The sequence below is a fragment of the Balaenoptera borealis genome (genome assembly GCF_965194805.1).
Source record: "Balaenoptera borealis genome assembly, chromosome: 3".
Classification (NCBI taxonomy): domain Eukaryota; kingdom Metazoa; phylum Chordata; class Mammalia; order Artiodactyla; family Balaenopteridae; genus Balaenoptera; species Balaenoptera borealis.
The window spans coordinates 73494376-73517876 of record NC_138866.1 but is presented as its reverse complement, the minus strand read 5'-3'; the positions used below and the strand labels follow the sequence as shown (position 1 = coordinate 73517876).

Genomic DNA, 23501 nt, shown 5'->3' with positions numbered 1-23501 from the left:
CAACCTAAATGTCCAGTGGTGGATGAATGGATGAAGAATATTATCTAGCCCTAAAAGAAGGAAATCTTATCATTTGTGACAATATGGATGAAGTTGGAGAGTGTGATGCTAAGTGAAATAAACCAGATACAGAAAGACAAATACTGCATGATTTCACTTATATGTGAAACCTAAAAAAGACAAACTCTTAGAAGCAGAGAGTAGAACGGTGGTTTCCAGTGGCTGGGGAGGTGGGGGAAATGTTGCTCAAAGTGTACAAAGTTTCATATATGAAGGATGTAAGTTCTGGCGATCTAACGTACAGCATGGTGACTATAGTTAAAAGTACTGTATTGTGTACTTGAAATTTGCTATGAGAGTAGTTCTTAATTGTTCTGACCACCCCCCCAAAAAAGGGTGGAGGTAACTATATAAGGTGATAGATACGTTAATTAGCTTGTTAGCTTGATTGTGGAAAACATTTCACAATGTATACGTATATCAAAACATCACATTGTACGTTTTAAATACATACACTTTTTGTCAAATATACCTCAATAAAGATGGGGGAAAAAAAGTTATAGGCACAGCTCCCAACAAACAGTGAATGCTCAATAAGTGGTATCTATTAATATTACTTCCACTTGCCTGCTTGGCTTTCCAAACCTGTTCCAGTGCCCTCTTATTAGAATATCTTCCTGATTCTGACTGCTTTAATAGACTAACTCCCTTCATCTGCTGCCAGGCTGGTCTGTACTTTCTTCCAGCATCTGCAATGACAATGTTCCCCAGGATCTGCCCCATCTCAGTGGGCCCTGTCTAATAATTCCAGATCCCAGCTTCTTCCAGTTTGATTGTTCAACTCATGTTAATGAGAATGATAATGTTAATGGCAGCGTGCCTTACCATAGCCCAGGAATGAACGTTCATTCCACCAACACTGATCAAGCACCAACTTTGTGGCAGGCACAGTCCTGACTTCAGGAGCTCACAGATTACTACGGAGAGGCAGACAGGTATAGGCAGTGACAGGCAGTGACAGTATCGTGTGGCATGTACTGTGATGGAAGTGCCAGGTGCTGTGATGGAAGAAATCCTGGAGCACAAAGCAAGGCCACCTAATCTGGACTGGAGATCAGGAAAGGCTCCCTGGAGGAAATGACTTTTAAGGTCAGACTTGAAGGATGAGCTGGAGTAGATCAAGAAAAGAAGGAGCTGGGCTCCAGAGAGACCAGCTTGTCCAAAGGCCTGAGAGGAACTGAGGTGAACTCAGTGTGGCTAAAGAATGGAAGTAATCAGGGGATCTGACCGCAGAAGAGCCTAGGAGGCAGGTGAAGGCTGGTCACAAAGGACCTCATGAACCAAATTAAGGGAGTGTGAATTTTAACCTACAGGCACCGAGCAGCCATTAATGTGTTTTAAGGTGCCGGTGTGTGTGTGTTTGTGGTGGGGGTGAGGTGGGGGGGGTGGTTATATTATCTGATTTTATAGAATTGGTGGTATAACCAGTCATTCTTGGGAAAAGTGACATTGAGTTTTCAGATTCATTTGCAGAGGAGATTCTAGATTTGTGGTCACAGGTAGGGAACGAAGGGAACTCCCCAGAGAAGCTGAGAATTAGACATGAGAAAGGGGAGGGGGCTCAGGAGAAAGGCAGCCAACCACATTTCTATTCATCTGTAGATTCCACCTTCAAAAGGCCCCGCCTCCTCCCTACTTCCCCATTCTCTCTTTAACGTCATGAGGCAAGGCCCCTTCTCATGCCTGGATAATTGCAATAGCACCTTAACTAGTCTTCCATCTGCTCATCTCACCAAATGACTGGCAGACTCAATTTTCTAAAGTACCACTTCTAACATATCTGTCATTCATAGAAACTTCCAGGGCTCCATGTTGTCTCGGAGACAAAGCCTGAATTCTTCTGACTGGCACTTAAAGACACTTCATAAACTGGCCCCAGATTGTCCCAACTTAGCCCTTCACAACCTCCCACCTCCAGATCTGACTGGTCTCCCAACAGTACCCTCACCCCAGGCTGGGCTTTCCCACCTCTTTAATATTGAGACTTTTCCTGCCTGCCCCTCCAGGCACTGCTCAGTGGCTCTTCTTTTTTTTTTTTTTTTTTAACTATTCCACTATTAATAGAGAAATTGCCAGCAATATATCCAGGAATCACTTAAAAATATCATTAGGGACTTTCCTGGTGGTGCAGTGGTTAAGAATCCACCTGCCAATGAAAGGGATACGGGTTCAATCCCTGGTCCGGGAAGATCCCACATGCCACGGAGCAACTAAGCCCGTGCGCCACAACTACTGAGCCTGCGCTCTGCAACTACTGAGCCCACGTGCCGCAACTACTGACGCCCGCGGGCTCTAGGGCCCACGTGCCACAACTACTGAGCCCGCGTGCTGCAACTACTGAAGCTCACGTGCCTAGAGCCCATTCTCCGCAAAAAGAGAAGCCACCACAATGAGAAGCCTACACACCACAACAAAGAGTAGCCCCCGATCGCCACAACTAGAGAAAGCCCGTGCGCAGCAACAAAGACCCAACACAGCCAAAAATAAAAATAAAATAAAATAAAATATATTTTAAAAAAATTAAAATAAAAAAAAAATCATTAACTTGTGAAGTCCACAATGATTTATAATGTAGTTACACATACTTTGCTTCAGTAGATTCTCAAAACTGAGTAGCAAAATTATATTTTTCCCATTTTCAAATGTGGAAATTCAAGTTTTTAAAGGCCTAGCTGGCTCTGATTAAACATTCAGTAATACCACAATATATATAAATAACAAAAATGTTGACGGAATGGATGAGATCCTCTGATGATTCTTTCTAACGTGCATTTGGAAAAAAATTCTTTTTTCTTTCTTTATTTTTTGGCTGTGTTGGGTCTTCATTGCTGTGCGCAGGCTTTCTCTAGTTGCGGCGAGCCGGGGCTACTGTTTGTTGCAGTGCACGGGCTTCTCATTGCGGTGGCTTCTCCTGTTGCGGAGCATGGGCTCTAGGTGTGCAGCCTTCAGTAGCTGCGGCACGTGGGCTCAGTAGTTGTGGCTCGCGGGCTCTAGAGTGCAGGCTCAGTAGTTGTTGCGCACGGGCTCTGTTGCTCCGTGGCATGTGGGATCTTCCTGAACCAGAGCTCGAACCCGTGTCCCGTGCATTGGCAGGCGGATTCTTAACCACTGTGCCAACAGGGAATTCCCTCTAATGTGCATTTTTTTAAAAATTAATTAATTAATTTATTTTTATTTTTGGCTGTGTTGGGTCTTCGTTTCTGTGCGAGGGCTTTCTCTAGTTGCGGCAAGCGGGGGCCACTCTTCATCGCGGTGCGCAGGCCTCTCACTATCGCGGCCTCTCTTGTTGCGGAGCACAGTCTCCAGACGCGCAGGCTCAGTAGTTGTGGCTCACGGGCCTAGTTGCTCCACGGCATGTGGGATCCTCCCAGACCAGGGCTCAAATCCGTGTCCCCTGCATTGGCAGGCAGATTCTCAACCACTGCACCACCAGGGAAGCCCTAATGTGCGTTTTTTTAATTGAAGTATAATTGATTTACAATGTCATGTTAGTTTCAGGCATACAGCACAGTGATTCAGATATCTATCTATCTATATTCTTTTTCAAATTCTTTTCCCTTATAGGTTAATACAAAATATTGAGTATAATTCCTTGTGCTATACAGTAAGTCCTTGTTGTTATCTATTTTATATATAGTAGTATCAGTGGCTCTTCTACGAAAGTACTTTTTGATTCAGCAGGGCTGCTCCTGAAACACAAACAAAACTTTGTTGAAACTATGCAAGTACAGAAATAACACCCAAGATCTCCTACCCAATCACATTAACTATTTTCAATTCTCAGCTTCTTTCCAAGGTGTGTGTGTGTTTCTATTATATATATATACATACAAAAATACATATATGGTATACATATAGGGCTGCTGTGGGTACATACAATATGTACATAATCTTATGTTCTAGCCATTAGAATTCCATATTTCTGCAATCTTAGATTTTATCATTTTTATGATGGCAGATGTTCCACTACTATCTATAAAATGGAGAAAATAATATTGCCTATCTTATGGGTTTACTATGAGAATTAAACAAGTTAAAACAGAGACACTCAAACTTGACCATGTTGCAGAATACACGGAAGCCTTATTAAAATAAAGCATCTTAGGCCTTGGCCTCAGAAATTCTGATTCAGTAGGACAGGGTGGGGTGCCTGAATCTGCATTCCAGATGCTACAAGATCAAGGACCACACTTTGAAAAACCACTGAATTTATACATGTAAAGTGTTCAGAATAATGCCTCGCATATAGTAAGCACTCAATAAATGGAGCTATTTGCTATTTCTGTGATAATATATGAAAATTTACTTGTTTGATATTTGGATTGCTTATAGTTTTATAACACCTTTATTGAGACAATTCATATACCATAAAATTCACCTTTTTACAGTGTACAATTCAGTCATTTTTAGTATATTCAGAGTTGTGTAACCATCACCACTACCTAATTTTAGAACATTTTCATCACCTCAAAAAGAAACCCCCTTCCATTAACAATCACTCTCTAACCCCTTGTTTGCAGTTTTTTGAACTTATAAATAATGTCTCTGTAAACATATATATATATATATGTATATATATATATGGCTTCTTTTCTTTTTTTGAAAGATTTTGTCAGAATAAATTCTAAGAAATAGATTTCTGAGTCAATGATTATGAGTATTTTTACATATAGTGTGATGGTTAATTTTATGTGTAAACCTGACTGAGTCATGAAGTGCCCAGATAGTTGGTTAAATGTTATTTCTGTCCATGATTTCAAACTATATTACAAAACTATAGTTATCAAAACAATATCATATTGGCATAAAAACAAACACATAGATCAATGGGACACAATAGAGAGCCTAGAAATAAACCCACACATGTATGGTCAATTAATTTACAATAGAGGAGCTAAGAATATGCAATTGGGAAAGAACAGTCTCTTCAATAAATGGTGTTGCAAAAACTGAACAGCTACATGCAAAAGAATGAAACTAGACCCGTATCTTACACTATACACAAAATTAACTCAAAATGGATTAAAGACTTGAATGGAAGACCTGAAACTTTAAAACTCCTAGAAGAAAACATAGGCGGTAAGCTCCTTAACAGCAGTCTTGACAATGATTGTTTTTGGATCTGACAGCAAAAGCAAAGGCAACAAAACAAAAATAAACAAGTGGGACTACATCATGCTAAAAAGCTTCTGCACAGCAAAGGAAACCATCAACAAAATGAAACGGCAACCTACGGAATGGGAGAAAATATATGCAAATCATATATCTGATAAGTGGTTGATATCCAAAATATATAAAGAACTCATACAACTTAAATAGCAAAAGAATTACCTGATTAAAAAATGGGCAGAGGATCTCAATAGGTCACAAATTTATGTTGAAATGGAAATTTTTCATAATACAAATCCTGATAAACGGTATAAAAACTATTGGTTAATTGACTGAGTAGGCTGTCAAGGCACACTGAGCTTCCATGCTGGGCCTGAAACAGCAAATAAATGCTTGAGGCAGAGGCATGAGGATTGGATACCTGGGCCCTGCCTTTTTCTTCCTGAATCCAGCAAAAGATTTAGAAACCAGGATTTTCCCACCCTGGTTGCCGAGATATGGGAGTTATTCCTTGTTTAATTCCAGAAGACCACTCCAAGTCAGGAAATCTGATTTCTAGTCCTAGCTCTGCTCGACAGTTGCAGGTAAAATTCAAGACCATCATTTCCCCTTGCAGTGCTTACTTCCCAAGGCAGACGATAGGAACAATTAATACCCATCCGACTGACTTCATCAGCCTGTGAGAAGCAGGAGTGAGCTGACATATTTGCAAGTATTGGGGAAAGATGAGACAGAGCATAATGAAATACTATATATGCACAGGCTGGGTTTAAACCAAGTTCTGCAGGGACCTGTGTGACCAGGGGCAAGTCACGTAAATCTGAACTGGCTTCATTTGTTAAACGTCCCTCCCTTCATGTCGCCGAACTAGTAGGAAGTGTTGGGGCTGCAGCTGGGGGCGTCTCTTCGCAGCGCCCCCAGGTGCGTACGAGGCGCGTGTGTCCTTACCGTCCGTGTCTAAACTGGCTCTGGGCTTCTCTGGCCCAACTCTATTTATAGATGAAAAAAGCTCAGAGATCGAATGACTTCTCCACGATCACACAAGGGCCTTGGGGTCTGTGAGGAATCTAGCGCGGCCCGCGTTGGCACAGCAGCCAGCAATGGCAGCTTCATAACGTGGCCACCTTCTCAGAGAGAGGCCGAGGCCCGTCACCTAGCGGCGGGTTCAGGCAATGCAAGAGAAGCCTCTTGAAGAAGACTCCGGGTACCGCGGCGTCCAGGAGCCAATATGTTCTCAGTTCGCTCAGTTAACTCCTTTTTTCCATTGGGTCTTTCTAACTGTCAATCAATCAGTTGCCGAGTTTTTACTGGCTTAGCTCCAATCATTCTACTCAATTTACTAATCACATGCTTCTTTCCAATAGCATCTTTACGTCGTTAAAGCTCCTCCTAAGTCTGACGAATTTAGCCAGTTCTTCTATTCCATTGGCTGGACCCGGCCCCTCCTCTCGTATATCCTGTTCGGGGCGGAAGTGAGAGAGCCCTTATTCCTATTGGCTTAGGTTTGCAAGCGGCGGCGGCCTCTCAAGTCTATCAAGACAACGTCAGCTCTCAGGAAGTACAGTTCCGGAAGGGGCGGGCTTTGTGAAGATGGCGGCGCCGGTGAGTGTAGTGTGTTTGCTTCGTCGGCTTGGTATTGTGGACGTTTCCTTTCTCCTCAGTGCCTCGAGGCAAATTATTGGGGCGAGGGAAGGGTGGTGATGGAAATAACTCCAGGGAGCCGCCCTCCTTGAAACAGCGGGGCAAAAGCAGTAGTAGGGAGACGGGGCTGGAGTTACCGCTCCTTTCCAGTGACCTGAGAGGCCGGCCGGCTCTGAGGCGAGGCTGTATGTGCACCGGAGTGGGAAGGCAGGAAGTCCAGGGTGTTTGAAGGAGAGAGGGGGCTTTTCCACCTCACACGTTCCGTCTTATAATCCTGAGGAAAGCATGATTTTTGTTTACTCTCCCTTCCATAGGAGGTGCTGGAGTCAGACCTGCCAAATGCCGTGGCACTTTTGAAAAACCTCCAGGAGCAGGTGAGTAATGGCACCCCTTTGGAATAGATTAGTCACGAATCGGCTTTGACTTTGTTTGCCGCACCTCTAAACTTTGGTGATTTGGGGGCATATATTTGAATGACCAGATACAGTAAGAGCAAAACGATATAATGAAAACCTTTTCAGGCCACAATTTAGAGTAATTGATTTCTCCGTCCAAAGGAATATAGAAAACTCCAGAAAGAAAGCATCTGAATCAATTTTCTTTATTCTTATAGCTAAGGAAACCGATGCCAAAAAAGGTGACACGATGTGCCCTTTGGGTGCCTAGCTCATATACGTTTATGTAGTCCTGTGCATTGCAAATTCAACTGGTACAAAGCTACGATGCCCCCATCACCACTGTCTCAGTCCCCATCCCCTCCCGCTGGTTTTGTAAGATGGTCTCTTTAGCTTTAAGAAGAGGTGGAAAGGTTTTTCTATCTCTTAAAGAAGTATCAGAAACCATCTCTCCTATGCTTTCCCAGAACTGAAAAGATAGTGGTGTACTTTAGGCAGTGTTTCAGATAATTTTTAGGTGGCATTGTTTAGCTTTTGCACTTCACAGCTCACAGAGATAACTTGATGTATTCTAATCAGTGGTTTTATTTGGATTAATTTCAGGTGATGTCTGTCACTGCACAGGTGCAAGCTCTGACCAAAAAAGTTCAAGCTAAAGCCTATCCTACAGAGAAGGTAGGACATAAATGAAGAGTAAGCACCCCTTGACTTGATGTTCTCAACAGTTCTTTCCATCGTAGACTTATTGAGTGTCTTGTATGTCCTTAGTACTGGAGCTTTGAAGATGAATAAGATCCAGTTTCTGTGCTGAAGTCTAGTAGAGAAGGCAGGTGAAAGCAATAGGTATAAGCAGTAGCAGTCATGATGAGTGGCTGTGCGAGCTGAGGAGCAAGATTAAATAAATATCACGGAGCAAAGGGAATTAGGGGAGGCATCTCAGAGAGGTAACAGGATTGTGAGGAATAAATAGGAGTCAGAGGGATAGAAAGAAACAGCATGTGCAAAGGCACAAAGACCTAAAAGCATAGTGATATTCAGGGAAAGGAGGTAAGTCATGTAGTGTGCTTGGGTGTGCATTTTGTTTGTGTGTTGGGGGCAGAAAAGTAGTCACTCTGTGTGAAGAGCCATGTAGGCCAACTGTATTTCATTTAATATAAAATGCTGTTAATTGGGGACATATCACTGACTTTATATACTGAGCATACAATGTTGCTTGTTAATCTATGACATAATGCTAAGATACCATTGATTTAAAGATGTATCCTGACTTCAGAGATGTTAAAATATAAAAATGATGCGTATAATATGGTAGTTTTCAAATTAAGGTCTTATAGAACCTTCTCAGGGACCATTGAGTGTGGGGCAGTATAGAAGGAGGTCTCTGGGGACTTCCCTGGCGGTCCAGTGGTTAAGACTTTGCCTTCCAATACAGGGGGTGTGGGTTCGATCCCTGGTCAGGGAGCTAAGGTCCCACATGCCTCGCGGCCAAAAAACCAAAACATAAAACAGAAGTTTATTGTAACAAATTCAATGAAGACTTTAAAAATGGATCACTTCCAAAAAACTATTTAAAAAAGAAAAAAAGAAGGAGGTCTCTGGATCCCTCATACCTACTTGAGCTGGAAAACTTGGGTGTTACCTGTTTTATGTATTGAGCTTTCGTCTTAAGATATCATTTAAGCAAAATGTCCTGTAGGTCAACAGAAATACGAAAATCATTATAGTAGGTTAATAAAAATCATTGAAGGATTTTTAAGCATGAGATTTACAGCAGATTTGTGTTTTAAAAAGATAGCTAGGGCTTCCCTGGTGGCGCAGTGGTTGAGAGTCTGCCTGCTAGTGCAGGGGACACAGGTTCGAGCCCTGGTCCGGCAGGATCCCACATGCCACGGAGCAGCTGGGCCCGTGAGCCACAATTACTGAGCCTGCGCGTCTGGAGCCTGTGCTCCGCAACAAGAGAGGCCGCGATAGTGAGAGGCCCGCGCACCGCGATGAAGAGTGGCCCCCACCTGCCACAACTGGAGAAAGCCCTCGCACAGAACCGAAGACCCAACACAGCCATAAATAAATAAATTAAAAAAAAAAAAAGATAGCTAAACGAATTTTTTTTTAATTTTTAATTTATTTTTGGCCACGTTGGGTCTTCATTGTTGCGTGCGGGCTTTCTCTAGTTGGGGCAAGCGGGGGCTACTCTTCGTTGCAGTGCGAGGGCTTTTCATTGCGGTGGCTTCTCTTGTTGCAGAGCACAGGCTCTAGGCATGCAGGCTTCAGTAGTTGTGGCTCGTGGGCTCTAGAGCGCAGGCTCAGTAGTTGTGGCGCACGGGCTTAGTTGCTCCGCGGCATGTGGGATCTTCCCAGACCAGGGCTCGAACCCGTGTCCGCTGCATTGGCAGGCGGATTCTTAACCACTGCACCACCAGGGAAGCCCCTAATACACTTTTAATTTTAGAAAGTTTAGAAGATACATAAAATCACAAAAAAGAGAATTAAAAATCAGTGTAATCACCATTCTGAGATAATCACTGGGGTACATTTTTTATTTCGTTGATTGTAAAAGTAATATATGCTTGATGGAAAACCACTTTTTCAGTACAAGCACTCCATTTCTTTTCCTCATCTCGATCCTCAGGGGTAGCAGTTGTTAATTATGTTATTTTCAGACATTTTTCTCTGCATATAGAATGTGTGTATAATACTTCTCACCTCCCCCCCTTAATTGGAACCACATTATTCACACTTTCTATACAGTGTAGAAAGTGTGTTGACATAGATAAGTCCATGTCAGTATGTACAGGTCATTGTTTTTACCTATATCATATAATTCCATTGTATGGGGATAAAATCAGTGATTGTTTTGGTTAAATTAATTTAAAATTCATTACTGTATGGAGACATTTTTGATTGTCACAACTTGGGGGGTGGCATCAATGGTTGGAGGCCAGGGATGCTGTTGAATATCCTTCAGTGCCCAGACAGCGCTCCACAGCAAAGAATTATCTGTCCCCCAAATGTCAATAGCTCTGAGTTTGAGAAACCTTGCTATAGTCATTTTGGGGGATACTTTATTGATTTTCCTGCTCTTATTGTCATACAGTAATTCTCTGAGCTGCGCTTCTGTTGTGTTAGCATAATTTTCTCTGTGGCCATTTTAGGTGCAGCCACTTCCTTGAGACTACTCCAGATACCTTATATGAACTGCATGGAAAAAAACTTGAACTTGGAAAAAAATTATTCTGTTCTCCCTAGACTCTCCTCCTTATTCTGTGGTTAAAACTGAATTTGCATCTCTTACTGTTTGATTCAACTCAGGGTCTCAGCCTTTTGGAAGTGAAAGATCAGCTGTTGCTAATGTACCTTATGGATCTGAGCCATCTCATTCTGGACAAAGCCTCAGGAGGGTCTCTTCAGGGACATCCTGCAGTTTTGAGACTGGTGGAGATTCGCACGGTATGAGGCATTTGTCATCTTAGAGTTCTGCGTTTCTATATCCTGAACTCCAGGACTGTGACACAATAGCTCTCATTTAAGTGGGTGTTCTCATGTTTAAGGGAGGAAACCAAATGAAAAAAAGCATTTTTGTCTTCATTTGCTCTACTTTGTGCATATTTTAGGTGCTTTATCTGGCAACTTAACATAGGGACTTTTGGTGTATGCTTAATTTTGAGGAGGACATGTAATCCTATTTAACCACATTATAGGTTTTGGAAAAGCTTCGTCCTTTGGACCAAAAACTGAAGTATCAAATTGACAAACTGGTGAAGACGGCAGTGACAGGCAGCCTCAGTAAGTGGGGGAAGCTGTAAGGTTATGTGTGGCCGTTCACAAAGTTCCAGATCTTGTAAAATCTCTTGGGTCTTTTATTTTAGGTGAGAGTGACCCACTCCGTTTTAAGCCTCATCCCAGCAATATGATGAGCAAGGTAAGAGGTTGCATTATCCTGATTTTCCTGAGGAATCTAAGCCTGAATGAGCCTTGTAATACTCCTGGATCTCCTGGGATTCTCTTATTACCGTTGATTCCCAGCTTGTGCCTTAGAATGTTGAATGTGAGATTCCCCTTTCTCCCTCTTGTTTGTATTCCCACCTTCCCAGAGTACTTCAGCTTTGGATTTTCTTAGCGCTTGTTTGACTAACGCTTCCTAAGTTTGTGGACATTATGTTCCTTTTGTAGTTGAGCTCTGGGGATGAGGAGGAAGATGAAGCAGAGGAAGGCCAGTCTGGGGCTTCAGGGATGAAATCTGGAAAAGGGACAGCTAAGAAATATGTTCCACCACGCTTGGTTCCAGTGCATTATGGTATGAACTGTGGCTGCTGCTTCCTCAGCATGAATTGTGTTTCTCTTCTCTGTTCTGGGATAACCCTTGCTGATTTTTATCCCATAGATGAAACGGAAGCTGAGCGGGAGAAGAAGCGCCTAGAACGAGCCAAGAGACGGGCATTGAGCAGCTCTGTCATTCGTGAACTAAAGGAGCAGTACTCGGATGCTCCAGAGGAAATCCGAGATGCTCGGCATCCTCATGTTACTCGACAGAGCCAGGAGGATCAACACAGGTCCGAGTCCTTGCAGTTAGAAATTGTTTTCTATGCTGTAGAGACCTGTCCTTTCGCTTTGAATGACGATGATTAAGTCTAATTCCAAGAGAACCCACGTTATCTAGAAAGTGGAGTGCAAAATTTGGTGTGACGGTTTCTAAGAGTTAGGGGTTTGAAGTACAGAATAGGAACTAGCGGGGGAAATGTCTTTTTTTTCCCCCCAACTGTTCAGGCTGAGCAAGTGCTACATGGAGAAGACTATATGCAGTTCCACCTAGTAGGATTTTAAAGTTCTGTATTTCACTCTCACTGCTCTTTATTTTCTGCAGAAGGCAAGAAAGTCACGTTTTTATAATGGCATGGAGAGTGCTAGATAAGTTCAGGGAAGAAAAGTAGAAAAGCAATTATAAGTTGAACACAGATGCATCAACTTTGCCCAGGTGTTCATCTCTACAGTTGGTAGATTTGAGTGAGAAGGTTCGTGTAGAGGATCCTGTTTATGGAGCTGGAATATAAAGAATTTTCTGATATAGTTTAAGTATTCCTGTGGATGGGCTGTGAGTTCATCTCTGGGGAGGAGGGAAGTTCTAGTGCAAAGAACATTTCACTGAGTATTGAGCATTGAGTGTTGAGCACACAGTATCACCTCACTAAATACTGTAGTGACTTGCTATGAAATTTCTTGAGAACTGTCTGAACGAGGGGTGAGTAAACACCTGGGCCCAGGTTCTTGGCTGCAACTTTCTGCCTCTATGTACTGAGCATGCTGCAAGTGGTGTCTGTGTTTCTCTGGCAGGATTAACTATGAGGAGAGCATGATGGTGCGTTTAAGTGTCAGTAAGCGGGAGAAAGGACGGCGAAAACGAGCAAATGTCATGAGCTCACAAATTCATTCCCTCACGCACTTCAGTGACATCAGTGCTTTGACAGGAGGAGCCCCTCATCTTGATGAGGTGAGGTAGTGATACAGTGGTGGGAGGTGACCTTAATGCTGTCAGCTAAATGTATGTGGGCTTGTTGCCGTGAGGAACTTGGGAAGGGACACTAAACTTGGAAGCTCACTGCCATTCCTTCCCTTCGCCATGTGTCTCCAGGATCAGAATTCTACTAAGAAGCGGAAGAAGATAGCTAAGAAAGGTCAGAAGAAAAAAGGTTAGTGAATGGCTAGGACCTGGGTGAACAAGTGCAGGATGGGGTTTACGAATTGGGATGCCAACTCCGGATTTGCCATCCTGTAGGTCTTACCGACCTTTACAGTATCTCTTCCATACTGGGTGTTAATCTCTTTAGAGGTGGGCATTTATTTTTTTCTTTCCCAAGATGAAAATCAGCATCATTCACAAAAGAGATTTCTGGATTCTATTTCTGAAGGCCCCACAGCTCCTGTTCAGGTTTCCTTAAGTAAACTATAAAAATGTCACTTGAAGGAACCATTATCCCATTTCAGTTTCCATCCTGCTTCTAGTCTTTTGTCCTGGGAGGATACAGAGAGTATTGCCGAGGGAACCCACTCCTATCGAGCCCTTCTCTCTAGATGTCCTTTTTTTCTGTCCCTTTGGCTTTTCCCAACTGTCCTTTGCCTCATTCTTGGTTTCCCTTCCTTTCAGGTTTTCGGAGGCGGCGGTGATTATGGGTGTACATATTTAATTTATTTTTTGTCATCCTGGGATACTTCTAATTTCACTGTATGTAGATTTTTTCCTCGGAATTCATTAATTATTTGCTCTGGACATGTGGAAAGATCTTTATTAATAAAATTGATTTTACTTACGAATTGAAGCCCCTTTTGCACATGTATTATGTGACTGGAATCACTGGGTATGGGGTGTTTTTGGTGAGAGGGTGAAGGAAAAGGGAAGGATGAAGTTTTGGGGGGAATAAGAAAGTTTGGCTTTCATGGTTTTCTTTGATAATACATTTTCACTAGAAACTAGAAATTGGTTATTTAATCAAAAAATATTGAGAGATTAGAGTAGTATAATCCACTCTTTCATCCCCACGTTGCCCCAAGTTCCTGTATGATTTGTTATAATGATAATACAGATCATCTGAAATATATGGATTTTAAGGTTTATTAATATATCTTGCTGGCCACCAGGTGGCATTAGTGGCTCAGGAAACCTCCTTTGGTGCTTGACTATAATCAAAAGCTAGATAGAACCTTTTCTCATTACCAAGAGTTATTCTTGTCTCCACTTCTCTGAATGTTTTTCCTTTCTTTCTAAAATAGCATGGACGTAGGGCTGATCTTAGGTCAGTTATTGAGAGTTAGAGTTTATCTGGAGAGAACAGTAGAGTGAATGAGAGGAGTGTGAAGAATCAGTATAGTCTTGTGTTTTTCAGCCTCTTTGACCCTCTTTCAACAAAGTCTTCAGTTTACCAGTGAGCAAACGCCAGCCCTTTTACAAAGAGCTTGTGAAAGAATGCCAACAAGCAGGCAGACAGAAAATTCCTGAAGACCAAGAGAATGAAAACCCCTCAGTCATATCAGCCCAAGTCAGGAGACTGGTGGGAGTTACATATCTGAGATCTTGTATTCTGTTCAGAGAATGACTTCTGTTAGTGAGAGATCCCTCTGGCCTTGGATAATTTAGAAGGTGGAAAGAGGGATGGGAAGAGAGTTGAGTCTAGAAGTAATTCATTGGAGTTAATGATGTGTCATGGAGAGGGATATAATTTGGATCATTACATCAGTAAAACGTAGTTGATTATAAGTCCTATGAATTTGGACTTATATTGGTCTGCCCAGTTGGGGTGGGGGTCTGTTTTCAGTCAGCTGTAGCTTGGTAGAAAGTAGTTAAGAGAGAACCCAGTACTGTCTTCTGTTAACTCTGTGATACTGGGCAAATCATGTGACATCTCTGGCCTTTAATTTTCCTCAGCTGAAAAATAAATGTATTAGACTGAATCTCTGAGATTTCCTCCAAACCAAAGAGCCTAGAGCTGTTTCTCACGGATGATAACCAAGATGCGCTTACTTCTGGGGCCTCTGACTTAGTCCCTGGCAGATCTGAGTGACCCTGATGTGCCCAGAGCCCTCATACTTCTATCTCCTTGAATGAATCTAAGCAAAGAGCCTCAAGAACATATTTAGAGATTCTTTTTCCTTTCTGGCTGAACTAACTGGACAAGCGGTTAGGACTACTACATTCTCTTTTTAGGACTAGCTATTGCATTTGCATCTAATTTATTAAGGATTTTTGGATTGTGGGAACTGCCAAGGAAAAGGAGATGCTCTTTTTTTTAAAAAAGATCTTAACTTTGTGTTACATACTGAGCTAAGTGCTTTATACTTAATCCTTGCAAAATATGTTATCTCTATTTTACTAATGAGGAAACTGAGAAACTTAGGTTATTTATTTGCCCAAGGTTACACAACTAATGAGTTAGAGAACCAGTGCTTGGGGAACACAGAGGATGGAGGACTGCCAAGTGTCCTGGGGTTCATGAACGTCTTCAGGATTTTGTTTTTCCTTTTTTTTTTCCCTTTAAAAATACATTGGTGGGTAGTTTATGACCTGTAGCTCTCCCCTCCTTATTGCACCATTTCTATTCAAGCCCTTGCCTTCAAAGAAACCACAAGTTCCAGACACTGTTCTGGCCTTTTTGTATTGTAGGAGTGAACTGAACAGACTAAAATCCCTGCCTTTGTGGACCTTAAATTAATTGAATCCAGTCTTTAATCTTAGGAAATCTTGTTATCCCTGGCCTTCTAGATGACAGGCGATATTTGAAAGAGATTTCCAACAAAAAATTGAGTAATTTTGAGAATATTTGCACCAGAGTCATCAAACAATGTTTAGAGTCCATTGTTGACAAAGTTTTGCGTGGATTCTCAACCTGTAAAACAGGCATAAGCTAGGTTACTGTGGTTGAAGAAAGGATGAGGGGTCCTGGAACTTCGAGTTCTCATGGCCCACTTTCCCCAGGATTTCTGAGGAGCTCCTAGGAACCTTTAGAACTCCATAGAATGTAGTTTAAAAATCACTTTTACAGTAGTAGGGCAGGGCAACTGAGAATTAAGATTTCAGGGTTTCTTTATGGCTGTTGTTTGTTATTCTTTCTCATTCCTACTCAGATTTAGTTCTCTGGTTGTTCAGACCACACGAATGTCAGATTTCTTCAGTGCAGTGCTAACAGCAGATCACTTCCAACGTTCACTAAGTAATGTATATCGTTAGTGCTCATGGGCACTTGTTCAGTTTTATCATGTGATGGTAAGGAGAGTCTTAGGATTTATTTTTACTTGTTTTAATTTATTTAATCTGTTATTATTAAAAATGTGAAGGATCCTTCCTCCCTGGAGGTACAACAAATACCACTGATCACATTTCTCTCTCCCCTCCATCTGCAGAGCTGCTGCATTCTCTCTGTCATTCTTTCTACCCCATCCCCCCACCCCCCAGGTCTGTTTGACTGGTGGGGGAACCCTTCCCTTTCCTTCTCAGAGCTTGGTGGCTCCCTGGGGGTTTCTAATGATGGTTGGGAGTTTCACGGCAACGCTGGGAGGAAGCAGCTGAGTGAGGGGCGTCCATTGCCCCAGGGAGGGAGCTATACTCCAGCATCCTGTGGGGAAAGGAAATCACTTGGAAATAAAGAGAAAATCTTTTCTCCAGTACTGATAAGCCTTAGTATTGTCATCTGAGGGGGTGGGAAAAGGGTTTGATCAAGGCCTTTTTTGTCTCTGAAGCTTTGTTTTGTTATGATTTTATGAAGGATTGGGGAAATGTCTGTCAGGAGTTCACAGCAGTCTTCATGGATACCGTACTAGAAAAACATGTTTATGAGGGAAGGATGACTCAATTATGTCCATTTTCAGCACCATGGAGAGTTCAAGCTTTCTCATCTTGTTCCTTGCCTTGGGTTGGTGGACGGTACAGAGCTAAACCAATCCATTAGAGCTGCCTGGTGTAGACCTGCTCTTATGCATAGCGCAGTTTATCTGTTCCATCTCCAGTTCTGATTGGTACGGATTGAGTGTGAGTCAGCAGCAGTCCTGAGTATTCCCATCCTCCTTGGGATCTATTAGGTGTGTAAACCTCAGATTCATGTTGAGACTTATCCAAGGATTTGGCTAATTTGACAGAGGCATATGAATGAAATACTGCCTTCTGCTCTATTGCTAACATTATTCATATTGTGATGCATGAGGTTTTTAACAGCACTTGAGAAAAACTCTGTCCGTCCCCCACTCTTCTTTGCCTTCAGACCCTTGAGGAGACTGAAAGTTGCTTTTTCATTCCTTGGGCTTGGCCTCTTTTTCTGCCTCTGCATGGAGAAAGGCATCATTGATCTGGCTGTCTGCCCAGTCTTGCTTTTGTATTTCTTTGATCTCATTGTTCAGAGGGTCTCAGAGAAGCCCCAAGAGCCATGCCTTTGCATGTTTAAGCTATTGATGCTTTTGAAATAACAGAGCATCGCTGTGTAAGAAGTGTATTAAAGGTCTGTCTCGAACAAATTTGGGTCAATAGGTGGCAGTAGTCACCTAGTCCCGAGGCCCCGACACCCCCTGAGTACAAGCACATTTAATGGCCGTTATATTTAAGGTTGTGAGATAGGAGGTCACATTGAAATAAAAATGGGGAAAAAGCAATCCCTTTTGGTGGGATCCGGGAAATGCTGAACTGTGCTGGGTTACTTCTGTGGAGGTGTTGCATGTCAGCTGCGAAGGGCACTGGCAGGAAAGAGCGGGGCCTCAGATTGGGCGAGGACTAGGTGGGTACCAGGGCTTCTGAGAGCTGGAGTGAGACTGTGTTAAATGAGGACCTGTGCTGAAAGGATAGAGTCTAGGGTTGGGGGAGTAGAGAGAGGGAGAGAGGTGGAGGAGGGAGGGGCAGGGCTGTGTGAAGGGACCATGGAAAGGGTGGGCTCTGATGGGAGGACTGCGGTTAGAGGGGGAGGGGTAGGCTGCTGCAATACCGAGCCTATCTAATGGGGGAGGGGGCCAGGGAGATATTGGTCTGTGCTGCAGCTGCATTGGCTCCCCTCCCCCACACTTCCCAAGGAGCCAGAGCAATGCTGGCAAATCTGTCTTCATGTATTTATTATTATTAAAAATGTGAAGGATCCTTCCTCCCAGGAAGCACAACAAATACCACTGATCACATTTCTCTCTCCCCTCCATCTGCAGAGCTTTTGCATTCTCTCTCTCTCCTTCTTCCCACCCTACCCCTGCGCCCACCCCCCAGGTCTGTTTGGTGGTGGGGGGGGACCCTTCCCTTTCCTTCTCAGAGCTTGGTGGCTCCCTAGGGGTTTATAAAGATGGTTGGGAGTTTCAAGGCAACGCTGGGAGGAAGCAGCTGAGTGAGGGGCGTCCATTGCCCCAGGGAGGGAGCTATACTCCAGCATCCCGTGGGGAAAGGAAATCACTTGGAAATAAAGAGAAAATCCTTTCTCCAGCTAATGAAAGAAGAAGCAGGCGGCGCACACATGCCTTTCACTACCTGGCATTCCTCCCCTTCCTTACCCTTCTCTTTTCTGCTACCTGAATTCTGAGAGAGAAACCCCCTTGGAATGGAAAAAGCCAGGAGTTCTCTGTCCCCCTCCCTTACCTTGTTAAATCACTCTCTTCCCAGGAGAGCCATATAGAATTTAGTCTTCTAGCCCGCATGTTGTGTTACTGAGAGGCTTGAAGGGCAGAAGCCATGACTTCTCCCTCCCCACCTGCACCCCAGGCTCCCGTGCCCAGGCGGGGGCCTCTCTTGTTGCTGTCTGTAAGCCTCTGCCACGCCCATAGGTGGTGCTGCTGCTGCTCTGCATGTAGGGTCCTCCCCTCCCCTGGCGCCCTCCCCCTTTCTCCAGCCCTCTACTGCCTGATTGTTATTCCACCAACGTCTCCTCTACTGTTCCCTTTCTCAAATTAATTTTGTGGCGCTCTTGTTTCCGCAGTGCCATCTTCTTCCCCTCCCCCCTGCTCCAGCTCCCTTGCTTTCTCTGTCTCTATTTCTCTCTCTGTCTGTAGGATTTCCATCTCACTCTCCTATCTAAAATCTACACTCTTCCTTACTCCCTTTTTTTTTTTCTTTATCTCTTCTGCCTTTGGCATCTTTCAGATGACTCTCGTAATTAAAAGGGGCCATGGGTGAGAGTGAGTTAGAAGAGGACAGGGTTGGGGAGCTCAGGGGTCAGTGTTAAGGGCTAGGTGAAGAGAAGGCCGAGGCTCTGGGGAGAATGAGTGGAGAAGGGAAAGTACACTTATCCTTTGCTGTCCAAGTCTGTTCAGTGCCTGGATTTTAGATAGAGTTCAGCTGACAAGGGACCTGGTGTTACCTGAATCTGTAGAATTTGGTTCCACGTGCTGGGAAAATGGAAGATGGGGAGTCACAAGAATTCAGATAATAAGGGCTTCATCCAGAAACTTTTGGTTTAGATTGCTAACGATAGCTGTGCTTTTGTTATCCTGTATTTTGTAGAATCTGGAGGAAAACCATGCTCTAAAACCTGTCCTGTGGTCCCTTAGGAAATGTCCTGTTTTTGATCTTTTGAGTCCTCAAATGGTCCTTGCCAGGGCAACTGTGACGCCTACTTGGTGGGTACCCTGGCTCCCTGGTCACTACTGAGCACAATTCTGGCTGTAGAACCTCATTTTTCTCTTGGGACTGCTTCCTCCTCCTATCGTTCCATGTCTCTCCTTTATCTCAGCCAAGTGCATGGGGTTCCCCACTCAGCCATAGCTCCCTTTATTTGTTTAGTCTTTCCAGAATATACCCAAATTCACCAGAGAGTACCCTCGCTCTTGCCCCGCCTTGCTTCTTAACTTTATCTGGAGACTGCTCATTCATTGTGTTGACCACTGCACCCCTCAGCTAACTCAGCGGTGTTGTTGGTTGTAAAGTTACCCAGTTTCTAGGATGGCTAATTTTCCTCTTATTGAATTATTTTTGTGGATTAATAGCATCCTGGTAGCTCCCTGGATAATAGTGCTGAGTCTTCGCCTTGTGTATGGCCTAGGAATTGCCCACAAGATGGGTGGTGTGGCCTCTTTCCTTCATTCCCTGGTGGGAGGAGATCTTCCTTAGCATAAATGGCAGCCTCAGAATGACTGGCTTCCATTTTCCTTGCTTGTGTGAGTCAAGGCTGACTCCAGACTGTGGAGAGAGGCAGAGCCCTGGAAAGAGCCACAGTGCAAAACACCACATCCTTCACTTTATTACCTGAGCCTTGGAGGTACCTATGGAAACCTCTCTTTCGCCTGCCTCTCCTGCCGTCTTAAGGTGTGTATATTGGTGGAGACAAATGGGCCAGTGGCTGCTTTGTTTCCTCAGCTGATTTTCCTGCTGTCCTTTTCCAAGACCTCTCATCCTATTCGGGGGACTCTAGTTAGCGTCGTGGACTCATGTAACTTAGACGATGAAAGAGGAAACCTGTTAAGGTCTCTCTCTTTTTTTTTTTTTTTGTCCATGCTGCACAGCTTGTGGGATCTTTGTTCCCTGACCAGGGATTGAACCCAGGCTCGCAGCAGTGAAAGCACTGAGTCCTGACCACTGGACTGTCAGGGAATTCCCAAGCAAGGCTCAGTAAATATTTGTTGCCTGAATGGTAGAAACTTTTCAGCTTTAGTACCTTCTACAAGAGTTATAAATTTTTAACTATTTCTTCTCTAGGTGCTTACGGTACTGTAGCTAAAATTGTATTGGTTAAAATTTTTGTTTTCTTCCACTCGGCACTGTAGGGGAAAGTGGTTTGTCCAAAACTGTACAGATAAGTCATTAGCAGAGCTGGCGTTAGAACCCACATTCTCTCAGATACCTGGGTCTGACTTTTTGTTGACTACCCTGATGGAAGCCAGTGTTCCCATTTCATCCCCACAGTCAGTGACAGCTTTGAAGCCAGCAGCACAGTCAGGTTTTGTAGCTAAGCCAGCCTGGGCTGGCCTGCTGAGGGCGAGCAGCAGCAGTGCGAGAGCTGGGGTGTGCAGGCAGAGAAGGTACCTGACTCCCTGGGAAGGGCTAGCACTCCCCTCAGGTGCTACATAGTCCAGCCTCTTGGAGGGGGCCTTGACAGTAGCAAGGTAGAGAATTTCCAAAGTCTTGGCTGCTATTGCCCATTCCAGATTTAATTTGACCTTACTGCTAACTAATACACCCGTTGCCCTAAGCCTTCTCCCCCCTTAAAAATATTTCAGGGCTGGATAGCACATGGTGGTGGATGCCAGAAACTCTGCAACTAACTCTTGGGTCCGGGACCAATAAAATAACAAAAGGCTCTGTGGACCACCCACTTTCTCCTATTAGTGCTAATAATCCTAAATCTTAAAGAATTTATCTCTACTGTAAAGGCATCATTGTGACTCTATTAATAAATGTTCTTACAATTTTTGTTAATTAAAGCCTAGACTAGAAAATAAGCTCAGAAAGCATTCGTGTATTTCCACTAGGACTGAGCCTGTAGCAACTTACTCTGAGAACTGCTTTGTCTCATCTGCCAGCCTTGGGTTTAGCCCCACGGGTGAGATCTGGAGAATAAAAAGCCCTTGAGTGTCTACTTCCTCTTCCCCAATTTTGATTCACGCACTGCTAGCTCTTGCAGAAAGCCCTAGGTGGTAAAGAGATCAAATCAGAATTCCTAGCCAGGAAAACCCTGTCTCTTAGCTACAATGACCCTTGTCTGCCATTGCGTTCAATTCTGTGGCAGTTAACACCAGAGAAGATTCATCTGGCTTCATACCCTCCTTCTCAGTTTCTTTCAGTCAAGTCTTAAGTAATCTATTGCTGATGGCAGGCTTCTCTTGCCCTTTTTATTCCCTCCCAAGGCTTTAAGCTCCAAAGCTTCCTAGATGCCTCCCACCAAAAGGGTGCTTTCTGAAACCCAGCCTTCCCTCTCTTTCTCATCCCTCAAATCCTCAAATTGATCCCCTAATGGCTGTGTTTCCCTCAGAGTGTCAGGTGACACCCTTAAAGAGCCTGCTGGGTGCTGCTAAAAATCCCATTCCTCACCCATCTCCCCGCTGGAGCTCCTGGAATCGGATTCTGCAGCCTCCTGTCATCCTAGCCTCCTTTTCTGTTCATTTGGAAGCTTTTCTCCATTGCTTTTGATAAATTCCTGGTGTGGCAGAAGTATCCAGAATTTAGGAAGATCCTATGGGATGAGTCCCCTGTCTCCGGCACCTTTGTTGACCCTCAGGGATCTGCTCCTGCCCCCTCCCTGCAGTGCTTCTGTACCCCCCTGCCTGGCCTGGGCTGGGCGGGATCAAATGTGGAAGTCCTCTGCACAGACACTCCAGCCCTCTTTATCCTTCTTGGCAAACAAAGCATGTCTCTGCCCCTGACTTCCTCCTCTTTTTTCTCCATTATTTCTTCTCCTTCACCTTGTCCCACTTCTCCCTTCCCTTCACGAATACCCTTCATTCCTCTTCCTTTCAATCTCCTTCTCGTCCACTTGCTCACCGTCGCCCATCTGCGCCCACTCCCTCCATCCCCCCCCCCCTTTCATTTTCAGTAGCTGTCTTCCTCATCGCCTGCCCATGCTGAAGAAGCAGCATGCTATGGGAAGAATGGCTGCAGAGTGGGTCCCTGGTTGTCAGAGTAGGCGGTCCCTTTTTCTCCAGAGGATCAGCAGCTGTCTTTCCCCATCTTGTTCTCAGGAGCCAGGGAACCCCAAGACGCTGGCTGTTTTTGGGGATGAACAGCTCTCCCCTTTGCTTCTCCCGGTCGTTCGGCTCCGGCGCCCCCTTGTTTGGCTCTTCCTGAGTGTGGTCTGTCCTTGTTTCTCCCACCCTTTCTCTCGTTTTCTCCCTCTTTCTGTCTCTCCCCAGCACAAAGCGGCGGCAGGACTGAATGTGTCTGTCTAGAGGCTCTGCCAGGCTGTGCCCCTCACTTTTGCCCCTCCCCCGTCGCCGTGCGTGCTGTTGGGGGGGGAGGGTTGGAGGGCGGTGGCATGGTGCCAGCCAACCCAGAACCATCTGCGGTGCCTTCTGCACTGAGGCGGGCTCTGTCTCTCCCGCCCACCTCCTCTCCTACTCTTCCTCTCCCATTTTTAATTAGCTGCTGAATTAATTAAATCCCACATGCTAATTAACATTCCTACAGGGAAGAATGCTAGGTCAGAAAAGTAGGAGGTGGTAAAGCAAGGCTTCTGTCCATTTAGGATAGGAGACTTAGGGATGGAAAGGGGGCTGAAGGGTTGAAGAGGAAAGAACAGTCTAAGAGTGGAAAGAAATCTGAGGGAAGTGTGAAGAGACAGAGAAGGGAAATCATGGAGAGTGGAGCCTATTGAAGAGGAAAATAATTAGAATTAGTAACATTGGAGAAATGAGAGTGTCTTGACGCCTCTAAAGGTTAGAGGTAGAGCTGTGGGTCTCAAACATTAGCATGCATAAATAACCTGAGAAATAATGATATAGAGGATGCTAATTTGCTTCCTTGAACGTCTTCTAAAGAAATAAATCTCAATTTTAATAGGAATGCTTTAGGTTAGAAATGAAGGAGAACTTCCTCCTTGCAAGTCAGTGACATGCTCTAGTGAAGGAACTCTTTGGGAGATAAATTCTTATCTGTCTAGAATGGTTAAAGTTTACCCAAAGCCGGATGAACTCTGAAGGTTTTTTCTAGATAGACATATTAATCCTTAAATGTGTACTGTGTCCTGGAGAACCAAGAACATCCAGGATAGGAAAATTCAGGATTCATTCTCAGTTCCCTTTCCTCCTTGCATTCAGGGTGAACTTTGAGTTTGATCTCTGTGGTCCCAGTCAACACTTTAGGGATGAGCCTTCTCTTCAAATCAGATAATTACTTCCCTGGGGGGTTTAGTGCACTGATTCCTA

The 23501-nt window shown here is 44.1% G+C and overlaps 1 protein-coding gene and 1 long non-coding RNA gene across 3 annotated transcripts; one reads left to right on the top strand and one right to left on the bottom strand.

Moving 5' to 3' along the window:
• Positions 1–411: 411 nt before the first annotated feature.
• Positions 412–6665, bottom strand: LOC309626031. The gene is made up of 2 exons (XR_014242894.1): positions 6118–6665; positions 412–3749 (listed from the first exon to the last, which is right to left on the bottom strand). It is a non-coding gene; the product is annotated as an uncharacterized lncRNA (long non-coding RNA).
• A 34-nt stretch (positions 6666–6699) lies between these two features.
• NGDN (neuroguidin) lies at positions 6700–13516 on the top strand (the record flags this gene model as incomplete). Of its 2 annotated transcripts, XM_082386227.1 has the most annotated exons (11): positions 6701–6771; positions 7125–7184; positions 7809–7880; positions 10515–10652; positions 10904–10988; positions 11072–11124; positions 11376–11499; positions 11587–11755; positions 12534–12690; positions 12832–12889; positions 13345–13516. In XM_082386227.1, the coding sequence occupies exons 1-11, from the start codon at positions 6760–6762 to the stop codon at positions 13362–13364; spliced, it is 948 nt and encodes a 315-aa protein (XP_082242353.1). In that variant the 5' UTR covers positions 6701–6759. The 2 variants fall into 2 exon arrangements, with proteins under 2 accessions (XP_082242354.1, XP_082242353.1); XM_082386228.1 differs by lacking the exon at positions 13345–13516 and having other exon boundaries at positions 6700–6771; positions 12832–12894.
• Positions 13517–23501: the final 9985 nt, after the last annotated feature.